The sequence below is a fragment of the Pipistrellus kuhlii genome, unplaced genomic scaffold (assembly GCF_014108245.1).
Source record: "Pipistrellus kuhlii isolate mPipKuh1 unplaced genomic scaffold, mPipKuh1.p scaffold_m20_p_15, whole genome shotgun sequence".
Taxonomy (NCBI): domain Eukaryota; kingdom Metazoa; phylum Chordata; class Mammalia; order Chiroptera; family Vespertilionidae; genus Pipistrellus; species Pipistrellus kuhlii.
The window spans coordinates 15,150,984-15,173,635 of NW_023425460.1; the positions used below are offsets into that span (position 1 = coordinate 15,150,984).

At 37.4% G+C, this 22,652-nt stretch overlaps 1 protein-coding gene across 2 annotated transcripts in view; it reads right to left on the bottom strand.

The window, feature by feature from the left end:
* Positions 1–598: 598 nt before the first annotated feature.
* REEP3 (receptor accessory protein 3) overlaps positions 599–22,652 on the bottom strand; it is a 73,329-nt gene continuing 51,275 nt past the window's right edge. The window contains exons 3-8 of one of the 2 annotated variants that reach the window (XM_036438368.2): positions 20,924–21,000; positions 18,184–18,304; positions 17,886–17,999; positions 10,923–11,058; positions 2,647–2,792; positions 599–1,976 (exon numbers count right to left, since the gene is read on the bottom strand). In XM_036438368.2, the coding sequence (XP_036294261.1) occupies positions 1,920–1,976; positions 2,647–2,792; positions 10,923–11,058; positions 17,886–17,999; positions 18,184–18,304; positions 20,924–21,000 (651 nt within the window). In that variant the 3' untranslated portion in view covers positions 599–1,919. Of the gene's footprint in view, positions 1,977–2,646; positions 2,793–10,910; positions 11,059–17,885; positions 18,000–18,183; positions 18,305–20,923; positions 21,001–22,652 lie in introns of both variants that reach the window. The other variant, XM_036438366.2, reaches the window with a different exon arrangement.

Sequence of the window (22,652 nt, forward strand, 5' to 3'; positions counted from 1 at the left end):
GAGTTTTCATCAGAATTCATAGAAATTTTGAACACAACTAAAGTTTTTCAAGAAACAAAGGAGAAAAGAATTAGTCAAGGTAAAGTAGATGAAAATACTCATAGAAATAAACCTTAGGAGAAAAGAAGTTTTCTCCTAAATGAATTTTTACTTAGTGTTATGTATCAAGAATGTGAGATAATCTAGAAAAAAATGCATATTTTAATATATATTTTTAAAATCATGTTTTTATTGATTTGAGAAGAAGGGAGAGGGAGATAGAGATAGAAACATCAATGATGACAGAGAATCATGGATCGGCTGTCTCCTATATGCCCCCTACTGAGAATCAAGCCCAAACCCTGGATTGTGCCCTGACGGGGAATCTAACTGTGACCTCCTGGTTCATGGGTCAATGCTCAACCACTGAGCCACACCAGTGGGCTAGAAAATATTTTAAGACTTGTATCAAGAGAGGTGTCTGAATTATACTAAGGTACTCCTGAGTAAACATTCCGTTCTCTGCCAACACTCTGAGGAGGTCCTGAATATACACTGTCAGCTGGCTTCATTTCTTAAAAGGTAGAAAAGTCAAAGATCTTACAAATCTCTTTGTTTATTCTTTTGGACAAACAAGTAGAATCGTCAAGTAAATTACCTGAACAAGTATAATTGTACAAATTTCATTACTGATTACTAAAACCATCACCAGAAATATATTGACTTAGAGCTCACAATGCACAGCTATGAATGCAAGCTAAAAATGCCTCACAGTCCAGTAATTCAAACAGCCTGGATTAAAAAAATGATATTTTCTACTATCTATTCTAATGGCTTCTAATACAGATTAATGACATCTGTATTTTGCATTGGCAACTATCTTCAGGAAATTATATCAGCCAGAAAAGAAGTGATTCAAGTGATTCTAGTTAATGCCAGATTTATTAATCAGAAGCACATATAAGTGCCAAGCTTGTGAATGGATTGGCTAGATATTTTCATTAGTTAGAAGAAACCTAAGTGCTATACTGGTCTCTGACTCTATTTCATAGAAGCTACTACTTTTGAAATCTGAGAATGTAACCAGTGTTAATAAAAAACATGCTGAGTTCACCTACAATATACAGTTAAATACAGAAAACTAATCATTAAGATAATTTCTTATTTGTAAATGAGATAAGAACAATTAGCTATAGTTTTCTACTAATAAAATCAAGCAAATTTAACAAATGAAACCCACAGGAAAAAAGATGACATCATTTTAAGGCATAAATTTGACATAACAGAATCCAACAAATAATAGTGTCAGTAAAACTTAAAATGTACAGTCATAAAAAAAGTAAACAATTTTCAAGTGTGCAAAACTAGTCAGGAAAAAAAGTGCTATGTGGATACCTGGTTTTCAAAGATTTGTTTCGAAAACTTTCAGTTGATGGTGGAAAAACTACGAAGTGTTTTAAAAAAGTAAAAAATTTAAAGAATATATAAAACATACTTTATCTCACAATATGCCCTTGTGTTATCACTGCTGGATCAGAGGCCTATGTAACGACTATCCTCATTTGATAGCTATCATGTAAATGGAGGTAAACAATACAATACCACAAAGGCGATGGATCTTGAACCATAAGATGACTCTTTTCAAGTATACTGGGTTTGTGTTTCCTCTTATACCCCATGCACTTGATGTTTTTGATGAATTTGAAAACAGATTAACACAATTTTTCTATTCTTTCTGATATATTGCATAACTACCTTTAGTAGTCAACATTTGGAAATAATTGTTAAAGAAATAAAAATTATTTATATTAACGAAAGTAAACCCTACCACCGCTACAATCTAAAGGATTACTTTAATGTTTAAATCTTGAACATAATGTTAGGGGGAAAAAGTTGATGCATTAGCATAATTTGTCTTGGGATACTTGAAGCGCACATGACTAAAAATACACCTGTGGTCTCTTCTTCACTTTATATTTTAGTGACCCATACCGCACCTGAAGAGAGAGATGTGTTATTATTACAAATTAGATGGTTACTTTTTTAAATGATATAAGATTTAATAGTTCATAATCAATGTAAGAATTTTTTAACTTTTCTAATATCAATTATCCTATAAGTGTGTATACAAAAGACAACACTATATTCTTAAAAAATGTAGTTGGTTCTATGTTGAATATATGCTGCAGATTATTATCACTAATAATAAAAACAATAACTGTTATTATTGATGCTTTGCTTGGTACGTTGCTCTTAGTAATCTGAGACCATTCCCTGGAATCCTCCATTGCTTTCTGGACACATAGACAATATATAATTATAAACTTTTACTATTTAATCCTCATGTAGGGTTGCTAGTTCAAAACAAATCTATGTAGTTAAACTTGTTAACTGCTTTCTTTGCTTATGTGTAGAGCTGGTGCTAGGTATTTATGACAACCATATCATTCTCTATCTGAGAATGCCATTTTCTACATGTAGTGGAAGACTAGCAATTTCTAAATTTCCAAAGATCCTACTATATCTAATCTGAATAAAGAATTTAAAAAATAACTGGCTCTACCATCCCAATCCTTCACTTACGGATCATTAACAACCTGAATGATAATGCAACAGGGAAATCCTTTCATATTAATCATTAGGAAAACAACTCTATGATTGACTAACCTCTTTTCGGCCTTTCATGGTTTTCACAGATTTCATGCTTTGCGATCTTCGAAGCCCTTTGTGTGTTAACATCTCATCTTCTGAAAACGGCCCATCCGCTTCTTCATCTGTCTTCTCATCTCCGTCTTTCAGTGGAATTCCATAACCTAAGGGAGTTGTCCAAACCAGCATGTTTTGGTAAAAGCATACCAGTCAGTACTGCAGTTCTCTGCATTTGTCCCATCACTCCTCCCCTTCCTCATCTGGAATGTGCTCCCGCCTCCCCAGCATTAATCTGTGCCTACTGCACTATTCTACGTGAAGTTCACACTCATTTCTCCCAGAAAGTTTTCCCTGACCATTTTTTTTACTATGCATTTTTCAGAATAAATAAAAATAATTATTTTTGAGTAGGTAACACATTTATCTTGTTCAAAAATCAAAGAATATAAATAGATATATAGTAAAAAGTCTCTTCCTGCCCTTTCTCCTTTTGATGAATTCTAAATAACCTAAGCAATTGTGTGTTTTATAGTCTAAGCAATTGTTGTGTTTTATAGTTTGTCATTTGTACCTTTGACTTTAATTAGAAATTGAGGGTTTTCCCTATCCCATGTGTCAACCCTTTTGTCAAGACTGGGAATGGTAGGGTGAACTTCATATAAGACCTAAAGGGACTAGCATTTTGGGCAAGTGCACTAGGGGCAGGTGATAGAGATGTTGAACCAACACTGTTGTAGCTGCTGAGATAAAACCCAACCAGACAGGCTACAGAAATCAGAAACACCCCAGGCTATGAGACAGATGTCAAAGAAAAGAGGCAGCCATCAAAAGGGCAGTAAGAGATTGTGGGGATGTGCTAACAGGCTGCTAAGTGTAGCTACAAAGACTTAACATAAGCAAATATGCAAACATCCAGGCAGTCAGGCTGATTGTTGTCAGGAAGCCTGAGAGCATCCTGATGCTGGGATTCAGGGACAAGAATGTTCCTATTCCTGAAGCAGATGGCACCAAATTTTAGCAGATTATTATGAGTCACCTGGAGAACTTGATAGTTAATACCCGGATTGCTGGGCCTGAGAATTACATTTCTAGCTAGTTTCCAGGTGATGCCTAAGCTACTGGTCTAGGGCCTGCCCTTTCAGAACCACTGCCTGGGTGGAGCAAAGGAGGGGCCCAAGTTTAAGGCAACCAGAGTGCTAGATAGGTTATGAAGACAAAGGTGAGTTTACAAGGCCCATTTCAAATGCTCCTATTAAACAGGAACATGAATACCTAAGTATTATAGTGAGGATTAAGCAGCAGGTATTTTCAGGATCAGAAGGGAACGAGAGAAGGACTGCTTGTGTGTGAAGAAAAAGATACTAAACATTATAAATCTCTCACAGGACATGAGACTTACTAAGTTGTTCATAAGCTTCTTAGTCTGGTAATAAGACAAACATCCTATTTAATAATCCTATTTAATAAAGGATAATATGCAAATTAACCATCACTCTGTCACAAAGATGGCGGTGCCAGTCCCCTCAGCCTTGTCGGCGTCTCCCAGTCCTGAGGGAGCTGTCCCTGAGAGCCGGCAGTATGAGTGGCCTGGTGGAATGCTTGCTTTGTCGCCACAGCAACAGAGGGCCTTTGGGCAGTGGGCATGGACCTGCCAGGGCGTAACATTATCATTTACTACCTTAAAAACTTACAGTCCAGCCCTAGCCAATTTGGCTCAGTGGATAGAGCGTTGGCCTGCGGACTGAAGGGTCCTGGGTTTGATTCCAGTCTAGGGCACATACCTGGGTTGTGGGCTTAATCCCCAGTAGGGGGCATGCAGGAGGCAGCTGATCAATGATTCTCATCATTGTTGTTTCTAGCTCTCTCCCTCTCCCTATCTGAAATCAATAAAGAAATATATATATAAAAACACACACACACAACTTACAGTACAAAAGGGGAAATAGGCTCTATAGGCATCAGAACCGTATAAGAGATGCCACGAATGGAAGAGAAGGACAGGTGCGGTGGGAGCACACAGTAAGAGCGCTAGCTCAGCCTGAGGGTGGGGGAAGTGGGTTGTGAAGGAAGACTTCTTGTAGGAGGTCGTGAGTAAGCTAAATCCTGAAAGGCTCGTGGTCCTATACAGCTAGCACGTGATGGAGTGGGAACAGGGCCCAGGAGCTAATATACCACATGCTATTGAGTTTGGATTTCATCGGAGAGCAATGGGGAGCCATGGAAGCATGTGTAAGCAGAAGGGTTATATGATTCTATTTGGATTCTTTAGAAGATTACTCCTGCGCTTTGGAGAATGGTGGACAAGACTGAAAACAGGGGTTACTGCAGTATGGTAGGTCAGAAATGACAAAGTCCAAGGAGTGAGGACAGAGAAAGCAGCCAATGTTGGGAGGTGAAACAATTAAGTTAGCAACTTAGTGAACCAATACCTCCATTCAAAAGAGAGGAGTCAAGCCAAACAACCTCACTAAAATATGCATTTTTCCTCCCCCCCTTCCCCTCAATAACCGGAAATGAGTATGTATGAAAATTCTGACTAAAAATGATGTTAGTCAATGTTATGCGAGTATTTAAAAGTCTTTGGAGGAGAGGGAGACCTGAGATTATGAGAGAAACCCAAATCTGGATGTTGAATTGAGCAGGAACTCAAGGAGTTAGCTGGCTGGGTGGTGTATGGGTCTGCCAAGCCCAGGCTAGGTAGATTGGTGGGATATTGCTGGTGTCATACAAAGGTGATGCTAAGGTTGGCTGCTTTAAGTCATCAATCTAGACTGGAGAGAGCCCTCGGTATGGGGCCTTCCAGGCCTGTTCCTGTGGAGTGGTGACTGGGGACCAAAGAATGAGGAGCCTGCGCTGCCCACCCCGGGCCCGAGGCTGCGGCTGTTCGGCTGGCTTTGGCCTCCAGTTCTGTAACCATTTTAGAAAACTAGCAGAGCCTTTTGAAAACTGACCTGGTTTTTATTCGCAGTTTGTACATCTTACAGTTGGTGTATTTCAAGTTTTCTCTCCTTCAAATGGTAATAGCCAATATTGATCCAATACTTAGCATGTACCAGGCACCACTCTAAACGGTTTCCATGTATTAACGTTAAGTGCAGAATCACCGGAGGTTTGACCTGAAAGGAGCCTTAGCTATTGAGGTGGGAGGAGCCTGGACACATGTGAGGAGAAAGGAGCACTGTGTCTTCTGTTAGCTGTGAGACCCAGAGTCATGCCTTTCTCCAGGCCTGCTTTCTAACCTGGTAAGGTGGTGAGGGAGAGGAGACGATGTCAATACCAACTCTGAGCCAGCTGCCCGGGACACTGTGTGAGGTGGGACTCTGAGCCAGTGGGAGAAAGTGTCTGCCGGCACGGGCATAGGGAGTACGCTTGCCACCTATTCGCTGCCTTTGACTAAAGCATCTCTAAGGTCCTTCCTGCTCAAATTATTAAAATTCATAGTTTCAGCCCAACTGTCTCACTATGTGTAGCCTTTTTATAAATTAAAAAGAGCAATAGCGTGGTGAAGGCCTGGAGTGGGGGGCAAGCCAGAAGGGGTCACTGGGAGAAAAAAGGTGACATGTATAATACTTTCAACAATAAAGATTTTTTAAAAAGCTTTAGTTGATTTGGCTTGGTGGGTAGAGCATCAGCCTGCAGACTGAAGGGTCCCGGGTTAGATTCCAGTCAAGGGCACATGTCTGGGGTTGTGGGCTTGATCCCCAGTCAGGGCATGTGCAGGAGGCAGCTGATCAATGATTCTCTTTTATCACTGATGTTTCTATCTCTCCCTCTCCCTTCCTCTCTAAAATAAATAAAAGCATATCACAAGGTTTTTTGTTTTTTAAAAAAATAAACATCTGCTTAGGAACATTGGATACCCCATTTCTGTAACTAAGTATACAGCCTTTAATAAATAATCTCCTTTAAATCTCAGTTTATTCATCTATAAAATAAGGGTAAAGTACTTAACCTGCATAGTCATCTTAAGGATTAAATAAATATGCAAAGCACCCAAAACAAACAAGGAATCTCTTTATGCACTGGTATTGAAACTGAATGTTGAACCACTTGTAACTAATATGGGAGCAGCAGGCTCTTTGCAGAGAAAATATTTCCACCTGTCAAAATATGATGTTCTTTCAAGGGACGTGAACAATCATGTTCAAGGCATCCATTTTCTTACAGGAAAGCATCTGGAGGAAGATCTTTTTTCCCCGTGGTAACAAGATAAAGATTTGAATAATTTCATCAAAGCAGGAGGACTTCTTTTGATCAGCTAACCTCAAACTGCCTAGAGCAGGCCATGGTGAGTTTGCAAAGGGAACCCACCTTTGCAGATAATTTGAGTTTGCTTGTGTGCACAAACAGAGCTGCTGAGGTAAAAGTATTGATCACATGAACCAGTAAAGACTTTGCAATGTGAATGTAATTTTCACACTTAAAAACTAGTAAGCAATTTGTGTGTGGTTGAGGAATTCTGGAAGTAAATAAAACAGGAAAGAATGCATGATAAAAAATTTAGTACTTTGCGGAAACCAGTTTGGCTTGGTGGTAGAGTGTCGGCCTGTGGACTGAGAGGTCCCAGGTTTGATTCCGGTCAAGGGCATGTATCTTGGTTGTGGGCACATCCCCGGTAGGGGGTGTGCAGGAGACAGCAGATTAATGTTTCTAGCTCTCTCTCCCTCTCCCTTCATCTCTGTAAAATATCAATATTTTTTAATTTAGTACTTAAGTATTTTCAAAAGGGAAAGTGCTGTTGTTTTATTTTCATTTTGAATGAAAGGTTGATTTTTAAAAAAAAATCACTAAAGTTCTATTACTTAGAGCTAAGCACTGTTAATATTTTAGTAATATCCTCTCAAACTCTCTATTATCTATTGTGTCTCTATATTATAACACAATATAATATAGCACAATTGGTGCAGGATTATAATACACACAATTTAGCTGTTATTGTTTAATCCCCCACAACCTGGTTATATTTTCATTTCAGTAAGTATAGACTGACCTTATTGTTTTTCATGGCTAATAAACCACCTTTTTGCTTAAACATTTCTCATAGGTGTTTGATTTGTTCCAACATTTTGTTACTACAAACAACGAGATGGACATACATCTCTGAACACTTGTCTGATTATTTCCTTATGGCATATTTCTAGAAGTTTCTTCTTCTAGAAGTTGAGTTAAAGGGATTAAATTTTTATAGTTATTGCCAGACTGGCATCCAAAAGGATTATTCCACTTCAAACTCTCATAAAAAACATATGAGAGTGTTTGTTTCCTAGCATGCGTGCTGTGGTGGTTTTAGCACAAGTCCTCAGATTCTGACACTTTTCTCTTGGGACATTGGCTCTGAGAGCCTTCAGCTGCCAGCCCCAGCTGCTGTTTGACTATAGATGCACAAGACCCTGAACAAAAACTACCTTGCTGAGCCCAGTCACCCCCCAGACTATGAACAATATAAATGACCATGGTGTTGTTGTTTTTTAAATTACTATTTGGTGCTCAGCCCATGTGATTCAGTGACTGAGTGTTGACCTATGAATCCAAAGGTCAAGGTTCAATTTCCAGTCAGGGCACATGCCTGGGTTGCAGGCTCAATCCCCCAGTGTGGGACCCACAGATGGCAGCCAATCAATGATTCTCTCTCATCATTGATGTTTCTATCTCCCTCTCCCTTCCTCTCTGAAATCAATAAAAATATTTTTAAATCACTATTTGGAAGCGGTTTATTATTACACAACAACACACAACTAGAATTGTTACAACACAGAACACTATTAATTAAAACTTTTTGCCAATCTGGTAAGCAAAAATTACTATTTGAGGCTAAATATCCTTTTCATGTATTGATTGGTCAGCTGTATTCTTTGACAAAGTTGCCAATAATTAGCTTGTAAGGGTTCTTCTCTTCCCCTGCTCCCTCCCCCCAATCTGGTAGAAAAATCTCTCAAACTTTTCCCTTATGTTTTCTGGTTTCAATGTCATGCTTAAGAAGCTTGATATATCCTAGGGGTATCAAAATATACACAGGAATATCCTAGTATATTACTTAATTTCTTACATTTCAGTCTTAATCTTTTCAGAATTTATTTTGATCAAAGGTTTCAGGTAGAGGTATAACTTCATTCCCTCTCCCACCTCCTAAGTCTATCAGTTATCCTAACACCATTTTTTAATCTGCCTTTCTCAGACCAATCTGAAAAGCCACCTTTCTCATTTGATAAATATCCATGTATATCCAGACTTATATCTCTGTCGTTTGTCTATTACTATCTTCTTTTCCCCCATTCCTCTCCTGGAACCATATTACTTTATTAGAAACATTGTCAAGAGAGAAAGTTTTGGTTAAATTTTTTCTTTAGGGAAGAAAACTCATCATATACACTATTCTGTAGGAAAGTTGGGCAAGTAATGCATATTAAAATATTAATCTCATCACTGAACAAGTACTTTTTTAGCACTGCTACCATTTACTTTGTATTTTATAAATCTTCAGTTAGTTCAACTTCATGGTTTGAATTTTAATTAAAAAACTAAATAGCACCACCTCACTAACTTAAAATATTTTAGTCACACCATTTTAAATTTAATAGATGAATACCATAAAAGTAGTGTTAAGGATTTTCCTATATACAATCCCATTTTTATTTAAAGAATTGGAATATAATTCTTTACTAATTCTAAGATAAAATTATAAATAAACTGCTGATAAAAGGCTCAGAGAATTGGTCCAAATCAGCTAAATAATACAGCAGACTCCATAATTAAAATCGGGCCCTAACTGGTTTGGCTCAATGGATAGACCAGGGTCCTCCTGGGTTCGATTCTAGTCAAGGGCACGTATCTTGGTTGAAAGCTCCTCCCCGGTTTAGGCCTGGTCGGGGCTAATACAGGAGGCAACCAATCGATATGTTTCTCTTACATGGATGTTTATCTCCGTCTTACCCTTTCTCTAAAAATCAATGAAAAAATATCCTTGGGTGAGGATGATTAACAACAACAACAACAACAACAACAACAAAATCAGCAAATCTAATTTTTAGGGGCATATTAAGAAAAAGCCTATATTGGAAACTACTTTTACATTATTTATGTATTAAGAATGATGGTTCAAAGTTCAATGGTTCCTCACTCTTAGATATTACAACCTTAATCAATGACCAAACCTAATTACTATTTCTCAGATATTAGTCACCAGCTTTGTAAAGTTATTCATTCTAAGACCTCAGAAGAAAGTTCACTATATTCCTCTATAAGAAGAGACAGTTATTTTATTTTTCAAACCAGTTTAATTATTTTTAAAATATTTATTTATGATTTTAGACAGAGAAAGGAAGGGAGAGTGAGGAGGAAAGCAAAGGAGAAAGAAAGAGAAAGAGAGAGAGAGAGCGAGAGAGAAACATTGATTTGTTGTTTCACTTATTTTTGCACTAGGTTGATTCTTGTATGTGCCCTGACCGGTGATTGAACCCACAATCTTGACATATTGGAATGATGATCTAACCAACTGGCCAGCGTCAAATTGGTTTCAATTATAAAGGATGATTTTTAATCTTCCTCAAAAGAAATCCCCTACAAAAACAAGATCATCAAGTAGGCCTATACTTGATGGACTTAATAATACAGTAATAAGTGGTCCTGAAGATCTTAGTTCTCAGCTGAGCCTTGAACTAAAACTTTCTTATATGTGATAAAATGACTAAGGAACTATGTCTTTTAATTTATGTGTAATATAACATTTTTTAGTAAAGTTTTGGATATGTCAACTATGACATGCTCATAGCTTACATTAAAATATGCCTACAAGTTAGTTCTTGAACTAGAAATACATGTAATTTCAACACATTTCCATTGAAGTAATCCGATTTTCAAATTGAGTCATCTTTTGTCACCCACTTAAAGCCTTTTATCTTGTGAGTCAATATCCTTATTTGTTCAGAGTACTTAAAAGTAAAGAATGTTTAACTATAAAACTCCTTAGATGTCACTATAGTTTAAGGAGAGAGTATTGATCACAGGTCAGAACTAGTACTGACGGCGGGGAAGTAGGGGTAACCACACCCAGGGCTTCTAAACATTCATGGCAGCATAAAAGGCTACTGCTACTTTCTTAGCTGGATTATCTCCAGAGTCAACAAAAGGCATGCACTAACTACAGTAAACTGTCAAACTCAAAAATATAAGCTTAAAAGGAAATTTGTCTACCCCGATTCAGAGCTACCAGGGATTATCTTACTATCCATCTCGACTCAAAATCACATTGTGAAAGGATGATATATTAAAACAAAGAAGCGCACCTGCCGACTCACTGGAGGCTGCTTTACTTCTCTTTTTTGTTTCTGATGGGGGCTGGAGCGCTCTCTGCCTCACGTGCTCCTCCCCGGGGATGGCCGTCAGGTCGTGCATGCTGAAACTCCGCAGTCGTTCAGTGATCGCTCCTTGGCTCTAGAGAACAGAGAGCGACAGATCCAGGAAAGGAAAGTACAGTTCAAAATGTTTAATGTGTTTACATTGGACATGTCCCCCACCACTTGATCATGAAGCTTATTCATTTTATTATGAAACTTTCAGAAAAGTTGAAATGATTATAGAGTGAACACCCATATATCACTTGCATTTCGCTTTATTTTCTTTGTCACATTTCTATCATTTATCTACCCATCCAACAATTTTTGAATGCACTTCAAAGTGAACTGTAGATATCAGCACATTCCATCCCAAACATTTCATCTTTATATTTAATTTTAAAAGGTAAGAAGCATATAATGAGCTTACCCTCGGAGTAAATGGCACCAATAATGTTGCTCTCTCTTCTAACTAGCATTTGGGGCTTACGTTTATGATTTAGAAGAAATTTTTAAAGTAAGAGACATACTATTGTAAGATAAACTGAGTCAGAAGTGGTAATGTCTCTACCCAGAACAGGGTAAAAGAAAAAAAATGTAAGAGCCTAAGAACCTTGTATACCAAATAACTTTCAGTTAATGAATTCACTTTCTCTCAAGGCATATCTACTACTATGCCATCTGACTTTGTCATATTAACAATATGGTAGACGCTGAACACATGTGGGTATTTGAATTTAAATAAATTAAATTAAATTAAATTAAAATCTAGGCCCTTAATAGCACATTTCACAGGCTCAGCAGCGACATGTAGCTAGTGGCTACTGTAATACAGATGCAGGACATTTCCGCCACTGCCGAAAGTTCAATTATTACATCATTGCACGGCTCGGAAAAGGCATTTCTGAACCTTTCCGACACAACCAGACTTTCCCTCAAAGTATAAAGCTTTGGAAAGGGAAAAAAAGATTTCTAAATTTACTCACTTTGAAAATTTGCATAGCACAAAGATGACTCATTTCTTATGTATAGCTGAATTAAAAATATTCTTCTGGTGGATTTTTACACTTCTTTCTCCTTCTCACACATGTCAATTTATGACTGCCTCTAGTTATAAAGTTATCATAGAAATTTGTCCATACTGGGTTGTCTCTAAATTTCAAAGCCTAGGTATGGCAATACGAACGTTTGAACATCATTGTGAACATGTATTTTATCCTGAAGGAAATGGTCTTGATTCAGCTACTCTGAGTTAGTGATATATTACGTTAAAACCAAATGCCTTATCCCACTTAAGCTTTGCAGTTCTGCCATAATTTTTTGAGTTGTGAAAAGGAATTATTTAATTACAGGGTCTATATCTTCAATAAAAGTAACTGGGCTCCACACATTCTTTAAAACATTCCTGTTTTAAATGGTTTAATTCATTATCCTTTCTTCCTCCTTATCAGATGTCATTTATTGACTTCAGATATCGGTGACTGAGGGTTTCAGACAGATACTAAAAGAAAATGACCAGTGCTCTCTGAAACAGATGCCTGGTTTCCTCAGGACTATCAATGTTTTTGTATTTCTGTGCCCTTGCTTAGAAAGTCTTGACTTTTTACCTACTACCGAACAAATGATAAAGGGATACACATCCATGTTACCTCTACTCAACTCAGGTGCAATTTCCAGGGTGGCTGTAATGCCCACACAAGCCTCCTACTCCAGAAAGTACATCTCAGCATGCAAATGAGTCAAAGTGCCTCTGAATCAGTCTAGCTTTATGTCGTCCACAAACTTTGGTATGTTTGGGTATAATCAACTAGTCACTCAGTATAAGTAATTACTATAATCAACTAATTACTAACCACAAATGAACTCACACATTATTGTTAGTTCTGTTGTGCTGTATATATTTTGCCTCCAAAACAAGATTTTTAAGAAACTAGGTAAGATGATTAAACCTTAGGCTTCTTCAATTTTCCTAATGTACCTGGTATGGTTCTGATACTGAGCAGATACTGAGATACTGAGCAGATAATAAACTATTCTTTTTATGCCTCTTCTTTTTCATCACTCTTAAAACCAAAAAGGCTAGAGGGAGGAAGAGAGAGAGAGAACGAGAAAGAGAACATGTACTTGTTGTTCCATTTATTTATGCATTCATTGATTGATGGTTGTATGTGGGGATCAAACCTGCAACCTTGGCATATCAGGAGGACACCAACCAACTAAGCTACTTGGCCAGTTTTTTTTTTTTTACTCTTGATTGCTTGAGTTCTCCAAGATAGGAGCTTGTTTAAACATAAACACTGGTGTTTTTATGCAGAGATTCAGTAGCAAACTACAAGTTTTGCCATGGATATCTACATTGGTAGGCTATATCGTCCTTCAGAGGTTTGTTTCAACTTTAAATTAAAGGCAAGCAAGGACCAACCCTGAGGTATCTGGGTGATCTACTTACAGCAAGATTTTATTTTAAAAAAAATTTTTTTTAAAGCTATAGTTTTGTGTGTGTGTGTGTGTGTGTGTGTGTGTGTGTTTTAAAATATATTTTACTGATTTTTTTACAGAGAGGAAGAGAGAGGGACAGAGAGTTGGAAACATAGATTAGCTGCCTCTTGCACAACCCCTACTGGGGATGTGCCCGCAGCCAAAGTACATGCCCTTAACCGGAATCGAACCTGGGACCTTTTAGTCCTCAGGCCGACGCTCTATCCATTGAGCCAAACCGGTTTCAGAATTACAGCAAAGATTTTAATGTAGCTCTTGAGTAACAAACCCTATAGCTCTAATTATTATCAATCTCTTCAAGGTTCTAAGAAAGGCCAGGAAAAGCAAGTAGAAGCGATATACTGTACCGCCTTTGAGGACCCCCAACACTTCAACAGCCATTATCACTTCAAAAAATTATATTTTCCCACTATATATCTTCTGATGAGCCCAGAATAGAGTTAATATGGAAAAATAAAATTAATGCAGTATTGTGAACTCAGAAAACATTATATAAGTTGTAAGTATGCAGGGAAAAGTCCTTATTAAAAAAATAATCACACCTAGATGCAGACCTATTCCCTTTAATTTTTATGTCTTTAGCACAAAAAGTCCATTAAGAAATAAATTATGTTTGTAATAAAATAAGTGGAAATACTTCCCCTCTACCTCAGATTTCAAAATCATATGCACAGCATGATTACTAAGTATGAAGTATGGTTATAAGTAGGGAAAATATGCAAAAGATAAACAGGATAATGTTTAGGCAGATGGGATGAGGTTTTTTTTTCCCTTTTTCTCAACAATTTCCTTAACATTGCAAAATTAGTCATGGATGGTATAAGTGAAGTTTTAATTGTATATATTATGGATAATAAAAATTTCAATAATGCTTTATAAGCTTACAACAATCTTTTACAGAACAATTCTTACCATACCGTTCAACAATGAATAGCCAGTAAGCTCTGTTATCCTTGACATACTATACTGTAATGCAGAGAAGGCAAGTTCCCAGGTTTTAGGGAAATCTCTTTTCCCTATGGACATTCAACAATTAATCTGATCAAGTCTAGAATAGAATTGACTGTATTTGCATTACGTGAATAATGTATTTACTTATTTATTTTATTTATTTTATTTTTATTTTTTTTATCGCCCCTATTTAAGTGGTTTTAAGATGAAAAAACATTTTTATCAAAGAACACTTATAACAGAAATACAAAAGAAAAAAATATTTGTAATCCACCCCCAAAGCTACCTATACATATTTATATATCCTTTTAGCTTTATATGATTCATCATACTTTCTCAGCTTCAGCACTATTGCTCTTTTGGGTTGGATAATTTTTTGTTGTAGGGAAACTTTCCTGTGCGATGTAAAATATGAAGTAGCACCCTGATCTCTACCCCTTGGATGCTAGGAGTAGCATCCCCTCCCTCAGTTGTGACAACCTGAAATGTCTCCAGACATTGCCAGATATCCCTTGGAAGGCAAAATCAACCCCCTTGATAAACACTCGAGATATAAGAGGTTTTAGAAGTCTAGTTTTGCCCCTCTGTTTTTACAGGTAAGAAAATTTATACAGAAAAAGATGAGTGCAGATGATTTACCCAAAAATCTCATGGTAATTTGTGGCAGCATCAGAGCTAAAAATGGCAGATAAGTTGACTGCTATAGAATTCCATGTTCATTATAACATTCTGCTTCCTAGACAATAGGGATATAGCAAGATTATTTCCCCCCCATTGTCTGAACAACTGCCTTCTTTTTAAAATTGCTAATAAGCAGCTGAATATCCTCAAATCTTTTCACAAACTAAAGACACTAGAACAGACAGCAAAATGTCAGGAGGATCTCTGACCTAATCATGAACACTTGAAGTCAATTAGAGTTCATCAAGTTTACCTGTAAGGCTCTAATTCCTATGATAATCGATTTTTTGAAAATAATATCTGCTAAATAATTTACCAAAGGCTGCCAGAGAAAATTCTAAGAGATGGTTAATGTGACTAACGTTCTTATTAACTTGCCCTTCATAGGCAGTAGTGCTGTTCATCTGTACAAAAGCCACCTGCATTTTTCATGTGAAAATCTACGGAATACTGAACACCCTCAGCAAAATCCTTGAAGGTCCTTCATATGTTTATGCTTTGCTCAGCCAAAATAATCTCGTACACTGACCTTGTGAACAGATGCCTGGTAATGAGGTCATAGAGCTGAGTAACATTTTCAGAAAATTGCTTTATGGTGTAATAAATGCTCTGCTAGATTCCGATTTTAATCTCTAACAGGCTCAAGTGGTTCAACCCAGGAATCCTAATCAGGGGCATTACCAATATTAAAAGGTCACACCAAGAGTCCAAATACTTTTAACCTAAAAGATATATTTTAACAAACTACATGCTGTAAAAATTTTAAACAATTTTCAAATCTTACTCCTAGCTTTCTTGCAGTTTCTCCTCAAACTTGACCTATTTTTTTATTTCAGTTTCAATTTATTCTTTGATATGAATTGTCTGGTCCAGTGATTCTTCCATCATGATGTCTTTCTTTGATATCTCCAGAGATGAAATTAATTTCACCTACTTTAAAATAGGCATGGTATAACTCGAGACAAATAGTGTTACTGTGATGTTATGCTCAGCATGTTTAATGAGTATTTCTAATGAATAAAATCCAGGATGGTTGAAGCCAACCTTGCTGTGATCACACTGAGAAGGGTAAGGGCTACCTCACAGACAGTGATCTTGATAACAAAAGGATCATGAAATCACAAACAAAAAGGGCAAGTTCCATAATGAATTCAAATTATGGGATAATGGTTTACCTAAGTGGTCACTTAGATGATTTTATGCTGTTTCCTGTCTTTAAATATATAAATAAAAACAAACAATGAATCACAAAGAAGAAAGACAGAAATATAGGTATATAATTGCTTTTATAGAATTTCTACAAAGAGGTATTTCTGTGAGATAACAATTCCTAGTTGTTGAGTGGTGGATCTCCTGGGTGACTTTTTTTTTGTTAGATATAGATACCAGAAATGCATTTTCATTAAGCAAGAAATAAAAAGCATATGTACTTCTTCTAAAAGAAAAAAATAATCCTTTAAAAAATATATATTTTATTGATTTTTTACAGAGAGGAAGGGAGATAGAGAGCCAGAAATGTCAATGAGAGAGTAACATCAACCAGCTGCCTCCTGCAACACCCCCCACTGGGGATGTGCCCGCAACCAATGTACATGCCCTTGACCGGAATCAAACCTGGGACCGCCCAGTCCGCAGACCAATGCTCTACCACTGAGCCAAACCGGTTTTGGCAGAAAAAATTATCCTTAAACAAGCTGGAAATAATGCTATTTTGGTATTTGCTTATATCTCTACTAATAAAAAACCTTCAGAAGCCAATATTAGGGAAACTGTATTAAAGTGCTGGTAGTCAATAATAATTAATAACAGGCTTGACTTATATGTATTGTATAATGTTTCCGCTTAATTATCAATGTAAAACTTTTAATATAACTACGTTGAAAAAGCCTAACTCAAAAGCTTAAAATACTACTTAGTCTCAATTTAACTTAATAGTAACAAACTCAAATTTTCCATTGAATTTTGATAAATACATGATATTTATGTTTATTGGGTTCCTATTATATTTTGATAAGCACTGTGCTTTTATACATGCTCTCACAGATGGGTATATCATCCCAGTTTTATACATGAAGCCACTAAGGAATACCGAAGTTATAAGTAAATTGCTGATGGTTATTTAGAGAGTCACACTCAGCACTTTTGGGGTTTGAAGCCTGTTTTCTCTCCATACACTGCACACCAAAATCAATTATGCTATCACATTTAAAATAAACCACACTAATTACTACATGCAAAGGAATCCAAAAGCCACAATGCAAGTTTTCACAGAAGGCATTCATTTGATAACTTGGCTTGCAAAACACAATACATGACATTAGTAGTGGCTAAGTAAAATTTCAAGTTTTAAGAACAGATTTTTTTCCATGCCTTATTTTGAATAATCAGTTACCTCAAATTGGTTGAAGTAGGGGTGCAGAAGTAAGCCAGAAATCCTATCAAGATATTGCCACCGAGAGAGAGAATGCCAAAGACAAGGAAAGAAAGAATGGTCATCTTTACTAAAGGTGCTTTACTCAATCTATTTTAAGTTTTTAAAGTAGGAAAGTTAAGACAAATGACATTTTCTGGTTTAGTTATTAACTAGCTCTCATTTTGTGATTGGTTAAGAGTTTCAAAATATTTAGTTTCAGAACATGCTTGTAACATTACATACTTGTTTTTCCCAGTATTAAAAAAAAAATAAACAGGAAGCAAAATTCTGCCAACATTTTATACTGATCTGAAATAAAGAGCCACCCTACTTTATCCATTGACTTAATGTGCCTTGGACAAACACTGTAAATAAGAAATTACCTTTACTGCTGCAGTAACCGCGGCAGTAGCTGCCAAGTTTAAACCTTGACGTCCAAAGTTTACCATCGTCTCATAGCCTCGTTCCTTTGCTTGTACAATATAATCATCAATCTCCTGGGGGGGGAGAGGGGAGAACAAACCACATAGATATTAATTATATTTAAGTACAGTGTCCTGAAGCAAAAAAAAAAAAGGATTTCCTCACATAATATAATCATTTCAAAACTTTTATAGCATAAAGCATTTGATTATATATATTTCTAAAAAATTATTTATGGCTATAATTTAAATATCTTACCCTTTCCTTTGAAGAAAGAAGTGGATGAAGGAATTTTCTATATATTAAACTTGCTCCTTTGGTATAAGGAGAGAGCAGCCATATGACAAAAGCAATCTTAAGTTCATAGTACAGGGGGAACCTAACAAGAAAAAAGTTGAAGAAGAAGAACAACAACAACAAAAAAGTCTATGAAAATAAACTCCAGACAATGAACAAGTAACAAAAAAAACTTCTTAAAAAGTTCAGTCACTATGTTAAATTTTCACATGTAAGACTGAGAGATAGAAGAAATGCCTGTGTTTGAATGACAAACTAACTTAGTTAAATATAAATATCAGTTGAGGAAAGAGCAACCTGATCCCCACAGAAATTCACACCTTCTAGTGAAGATTCTTCAGTGTAAGCAAGCACAGGGAAGCTGCCAACTGAGAGTGGCAGCCCAGAGGGCAGTGACAGCATTGAACCAGGCCGTAAGGTATCCCTGCTCTGTCTGCAGAGCCCGAAGGCATGGCAGTTCCTGATACCTCCAATCACAAGACCGTATATTTATAGGCCACATGAGCACAATGTTAGCCCATACACACACCTTCTCATTCTCAGAACTCCCAGAAAACTTACCCTTCCATCTCATTTGGCCAGAATTCCAGAACTTTGCAGACATAAACTATTCACTTGCAAAAAAAAAAACGGAATTAACATTGTAGTAGACTGAGAGTTAGGGTTAGATCTGGCCCATGCCCCTTTTCATGAGACTTTGCAAGGCCTTTCCTGCAGGCTGAGTACCTTTTCCCAGCAGTGTCAGTGGGCTTAACCATGTGACCTGCTTTTGCAAAGAGAATGAGTGTGACAAGTCACATGCAAGGAGAAGCTTGTGATGCCCTTTGACTCCTTCATCCCAACACCCCCACCTTCTTTCTGGCTTTAAATGTTTGCTTTCCGCTGTGACACGTGCTTCTTCAGCCTTAGTCTCATAAAGAGACACCTGAAATAGTCAAGTCCATGCAGCAGCAACCATCTGCCTTCATGTAGTTTGAACAAAAAAATAAACATTTGTTTTTCTAACTTCTTATGCTTTTAGGATTACTTGCTGCCACAGCAAGTTAACTAACATAGCATGAGGGAATCAACATCCTGTGGTCATGAAGATACACGATGACTGAAAAACCTGGACTCTTGTGAGGAGGCAGATGGGTATCCAGTGAGGAATGCCAGCAGTAGGTCCCTGCAATGCTGCAATCACAGAGGAATGTCTGGTTTCACTGTTTGTGGTAAATGCTCCCTACATTGTTTTTTTTTTAATTTTTATTCTGTACCTGAGCAGTTTTGTTTGTTTGTTTGTTGCTTTTTGAGAGGGAGGGGGTGAGGGTGAAGTGGAGAGGGGGGGAAGACAGAGAGAGAGAGAGAGAGAAAGAGAGAGAGAGAGAAAGACACCACTTGGTTGCTTCCTGTATGCGTCCTGACCAGGGATCAAACCAGCAGCCTAGGCATGTGCCCTGACTGGGAACTGAGCCAGCAACCTTTGGCTATATGAACCTCCAACCAAGTGAACCACCTGGCCAGGGTCAGTTTTTTTGTTTTGTTTGTTTTTATATCTGCCATATTTTCAATCATTAAACAATGAGAAGTCTTTACAAAAAGAACTTTGAGACTCAAGAGACCTGACATGATTTGGAATCCGTGTTTGGACATTTAAAAACAAAAAAATAGAAAACTCTCTCCCAAACCTCTATACCAAAAACATACCAGGTAAGTGAATGAGCGATGGGACACAAAAAGGAAGAGAAAGATGGATGAAGATGCAGTCCAGAGAAATTCATAAATAAAGGCAGGATGCTAAGAACTGAAGTTTGATGACTTCAATTTTTTTCTAGCAATCCAATGTGACCTAATGTGCGGTGAGAATATGATGAGAATAGCAAAGTCAGGAAGACCGATTAAGGAGAGAACAATAAATGTCTGAAGCAGATATAAGAGGGAATTGGAAGTAGCAACTGACCAGAAGCAACTAAAAGGAATAGTGAAGTTCAAATTGATACCTAGATGAGCAACTGATTGATTTTTTCCCCAGCTCATTTAGTAGCCTGCGAAAGAAGTAGACAACTGGGTTTATTTAGGCTGAGGGTTAGTGCAAGGACAGCTGAAGGTTCTGGCAAGGTAGCAAGTTTACAGATTCTGAAAGGAGGACTTTTCCACATGATGGCAAGGTTTAGATAGAAATGCACTCCTGAAATACAGCACAAGGAGATTCAAGTTGTCTCATAAGCATTTGCTCCTCAGTAAAATGTTAAATCCTTGAGGATATAAACATGCTTTAATTTTATCTCAGAGGTTTGGAACAGAGTTGGAGGTCATTGTATGTCCCCAGGGATGCCACCCAGTTTGAATATAGATGTGTGTTTTAAGGATGGGGAGGGAGTGCCGCGGGTGTCCACAGAGGAGTCTTTTAGGAAGTGATAAGGAAAAACAACCTGAAGACATCAGTGTGGAAAAAAAAGAATGAGAACCAATTTCTCTATTCCAGATCCTGGGAGATGTGTGGGGGATGGGCAGGGGGCATGGCCTGGGGAAAAGAACGAGCTGCCTTTATTTCAGAGAGACTGTAAGGAAAGTAATGTTCTCATGGGGAAACCAGATCAAGAAAACGAGATACTGGATAATTAGGTCACTTGATCAGATTCACTTAGTTAACAGCAAAAGCAGCATCAGAACTCAAGGTACCTGATAACAAGTCTGGTCCTTTATCAATACTAGAACTTACCAAGCAACTGTCTGATCTGCTACTGTTTCAATCACAGTGTACAGAGCAAAAACAATCCAGTACATCATCCATCGAACCTGCAAATAATAAAAATACTTATGAAATAATAGAGTAAGATTATTTGTAACTCTGAATAATTATGTATATCTCATATATGTACATTTCTAAATATATAGTATGTTGGATTAAATGCAGAAGGCAATGGTTTAATTTTCAACGAGTTTCGTGTTTGAACTCCTCACGTCACTGTATCAGCAGTCCTGGGATACAAGAACCAAAGAATAACACATCTCTGGGCCTCATACAATGTCATATAGAAATCTGAATTAAAGAATTAGAAAATATAGGACATATTTCTCTTAACTAAAGGAAAGTAAAAGATCTCATCTATAATCCTTCTTTTGGAAGACTATTAGCTATTTAATTATTATATAAATAATATGGTAGGCCACATTTAATCTGTACCAGTTTTTTAAGTTTTGCATTCCAATATTTTCCTTATATAGAAACTTTTCAGAAACCAAAGAGCAATTCTGGATTTGTATATGCACAATGCTAACCACTCATTTTGAAAGTCTAAGGTTAGTGTCTTCTTCTTTCCCTACATACAAACCTGTTACAGCTCATACATCCATTTCTTTCTTCTAATTCATTTACCACAGTGATAGTTACAATAGATTGAATGTTTGTCTCCCTCCAAAATTCATGTTAAAATACTAATCCAAATGTGTATTAGGAGGTGGAGCTATTGGGAGGTGATTAGGCCATGAGCATAGAGTCCTCAAGAATTAGGGTCCTAAAAGGACCCCAGAGAGCTCTCTTCCCTTCCACCACACGAGGACACAGCCAAAAAATGATGGTGTCTGAATCAATTGTTTTTCAGTGCTCTCCCTCTCCTATACTCTGCACAGGGATCTCAGAGAATATCATCACCATCTTTCCTAGGAAGGTGGAGGCTTAAATTAAATTATCTCTTTCATAGAAAGTTTAGAAAACTTTCAGAAACATATATTATTAAGTCAATGCTTGTTATTCATTATTTTACAGTTTCACAACCATCATTATGATTGTGATCTTCCAAGTGGAAAAGAATCTCTCTATATAAAAGGCTAATATGTTGTGTCCATCTGACCAGTAGCTATGACACACACTGACTACCAGGGGGCAGATGCTCAACACAGGAGCTGCTGAGCTGCAGTGATTTGGCAATGATGGTTCTTGGGTGATGCACCCCAAAACCAGAGAGGAGGGAGCCCGATTCCTCGCAAGGCCAGGTGATTCCACCTTCGGCAGTGAGTTATGTAGTTGCTGGGGCACTGTTACCCTGAATCTGGTTTATTGCACACTTTTGTTTGCATTTTACACCCTGTATGACAGCAACTTTGCAGAATGCCCTCTCGAACTCCGGGACCCCTCCAGTGATATTGGGGAGCCAGTTTCGGCCCAATCCCCATAGGCCAGGCCCAGGACCCTACCTGCTGGAGGGACTCTGCTCACTCCGCAGATGCCCTTTGAGCCACAGTGCCATCCCAGGTGTGGCCAACCTTGGGAGGTTGGCTCCAGGGCATGTCCACCCAGTCCCACCCCACCAGCTACCTTCTAGTTAATTTCCTTTCAATGTGCACAAATCAGTGCACCAAATCACTAGTAATAAATAATACTCCAAAGAGAGTCTTAATTTGCCTGTTAATAGACCTGAGTAAAGGTGAAAGGGATTGTATAGACAGTA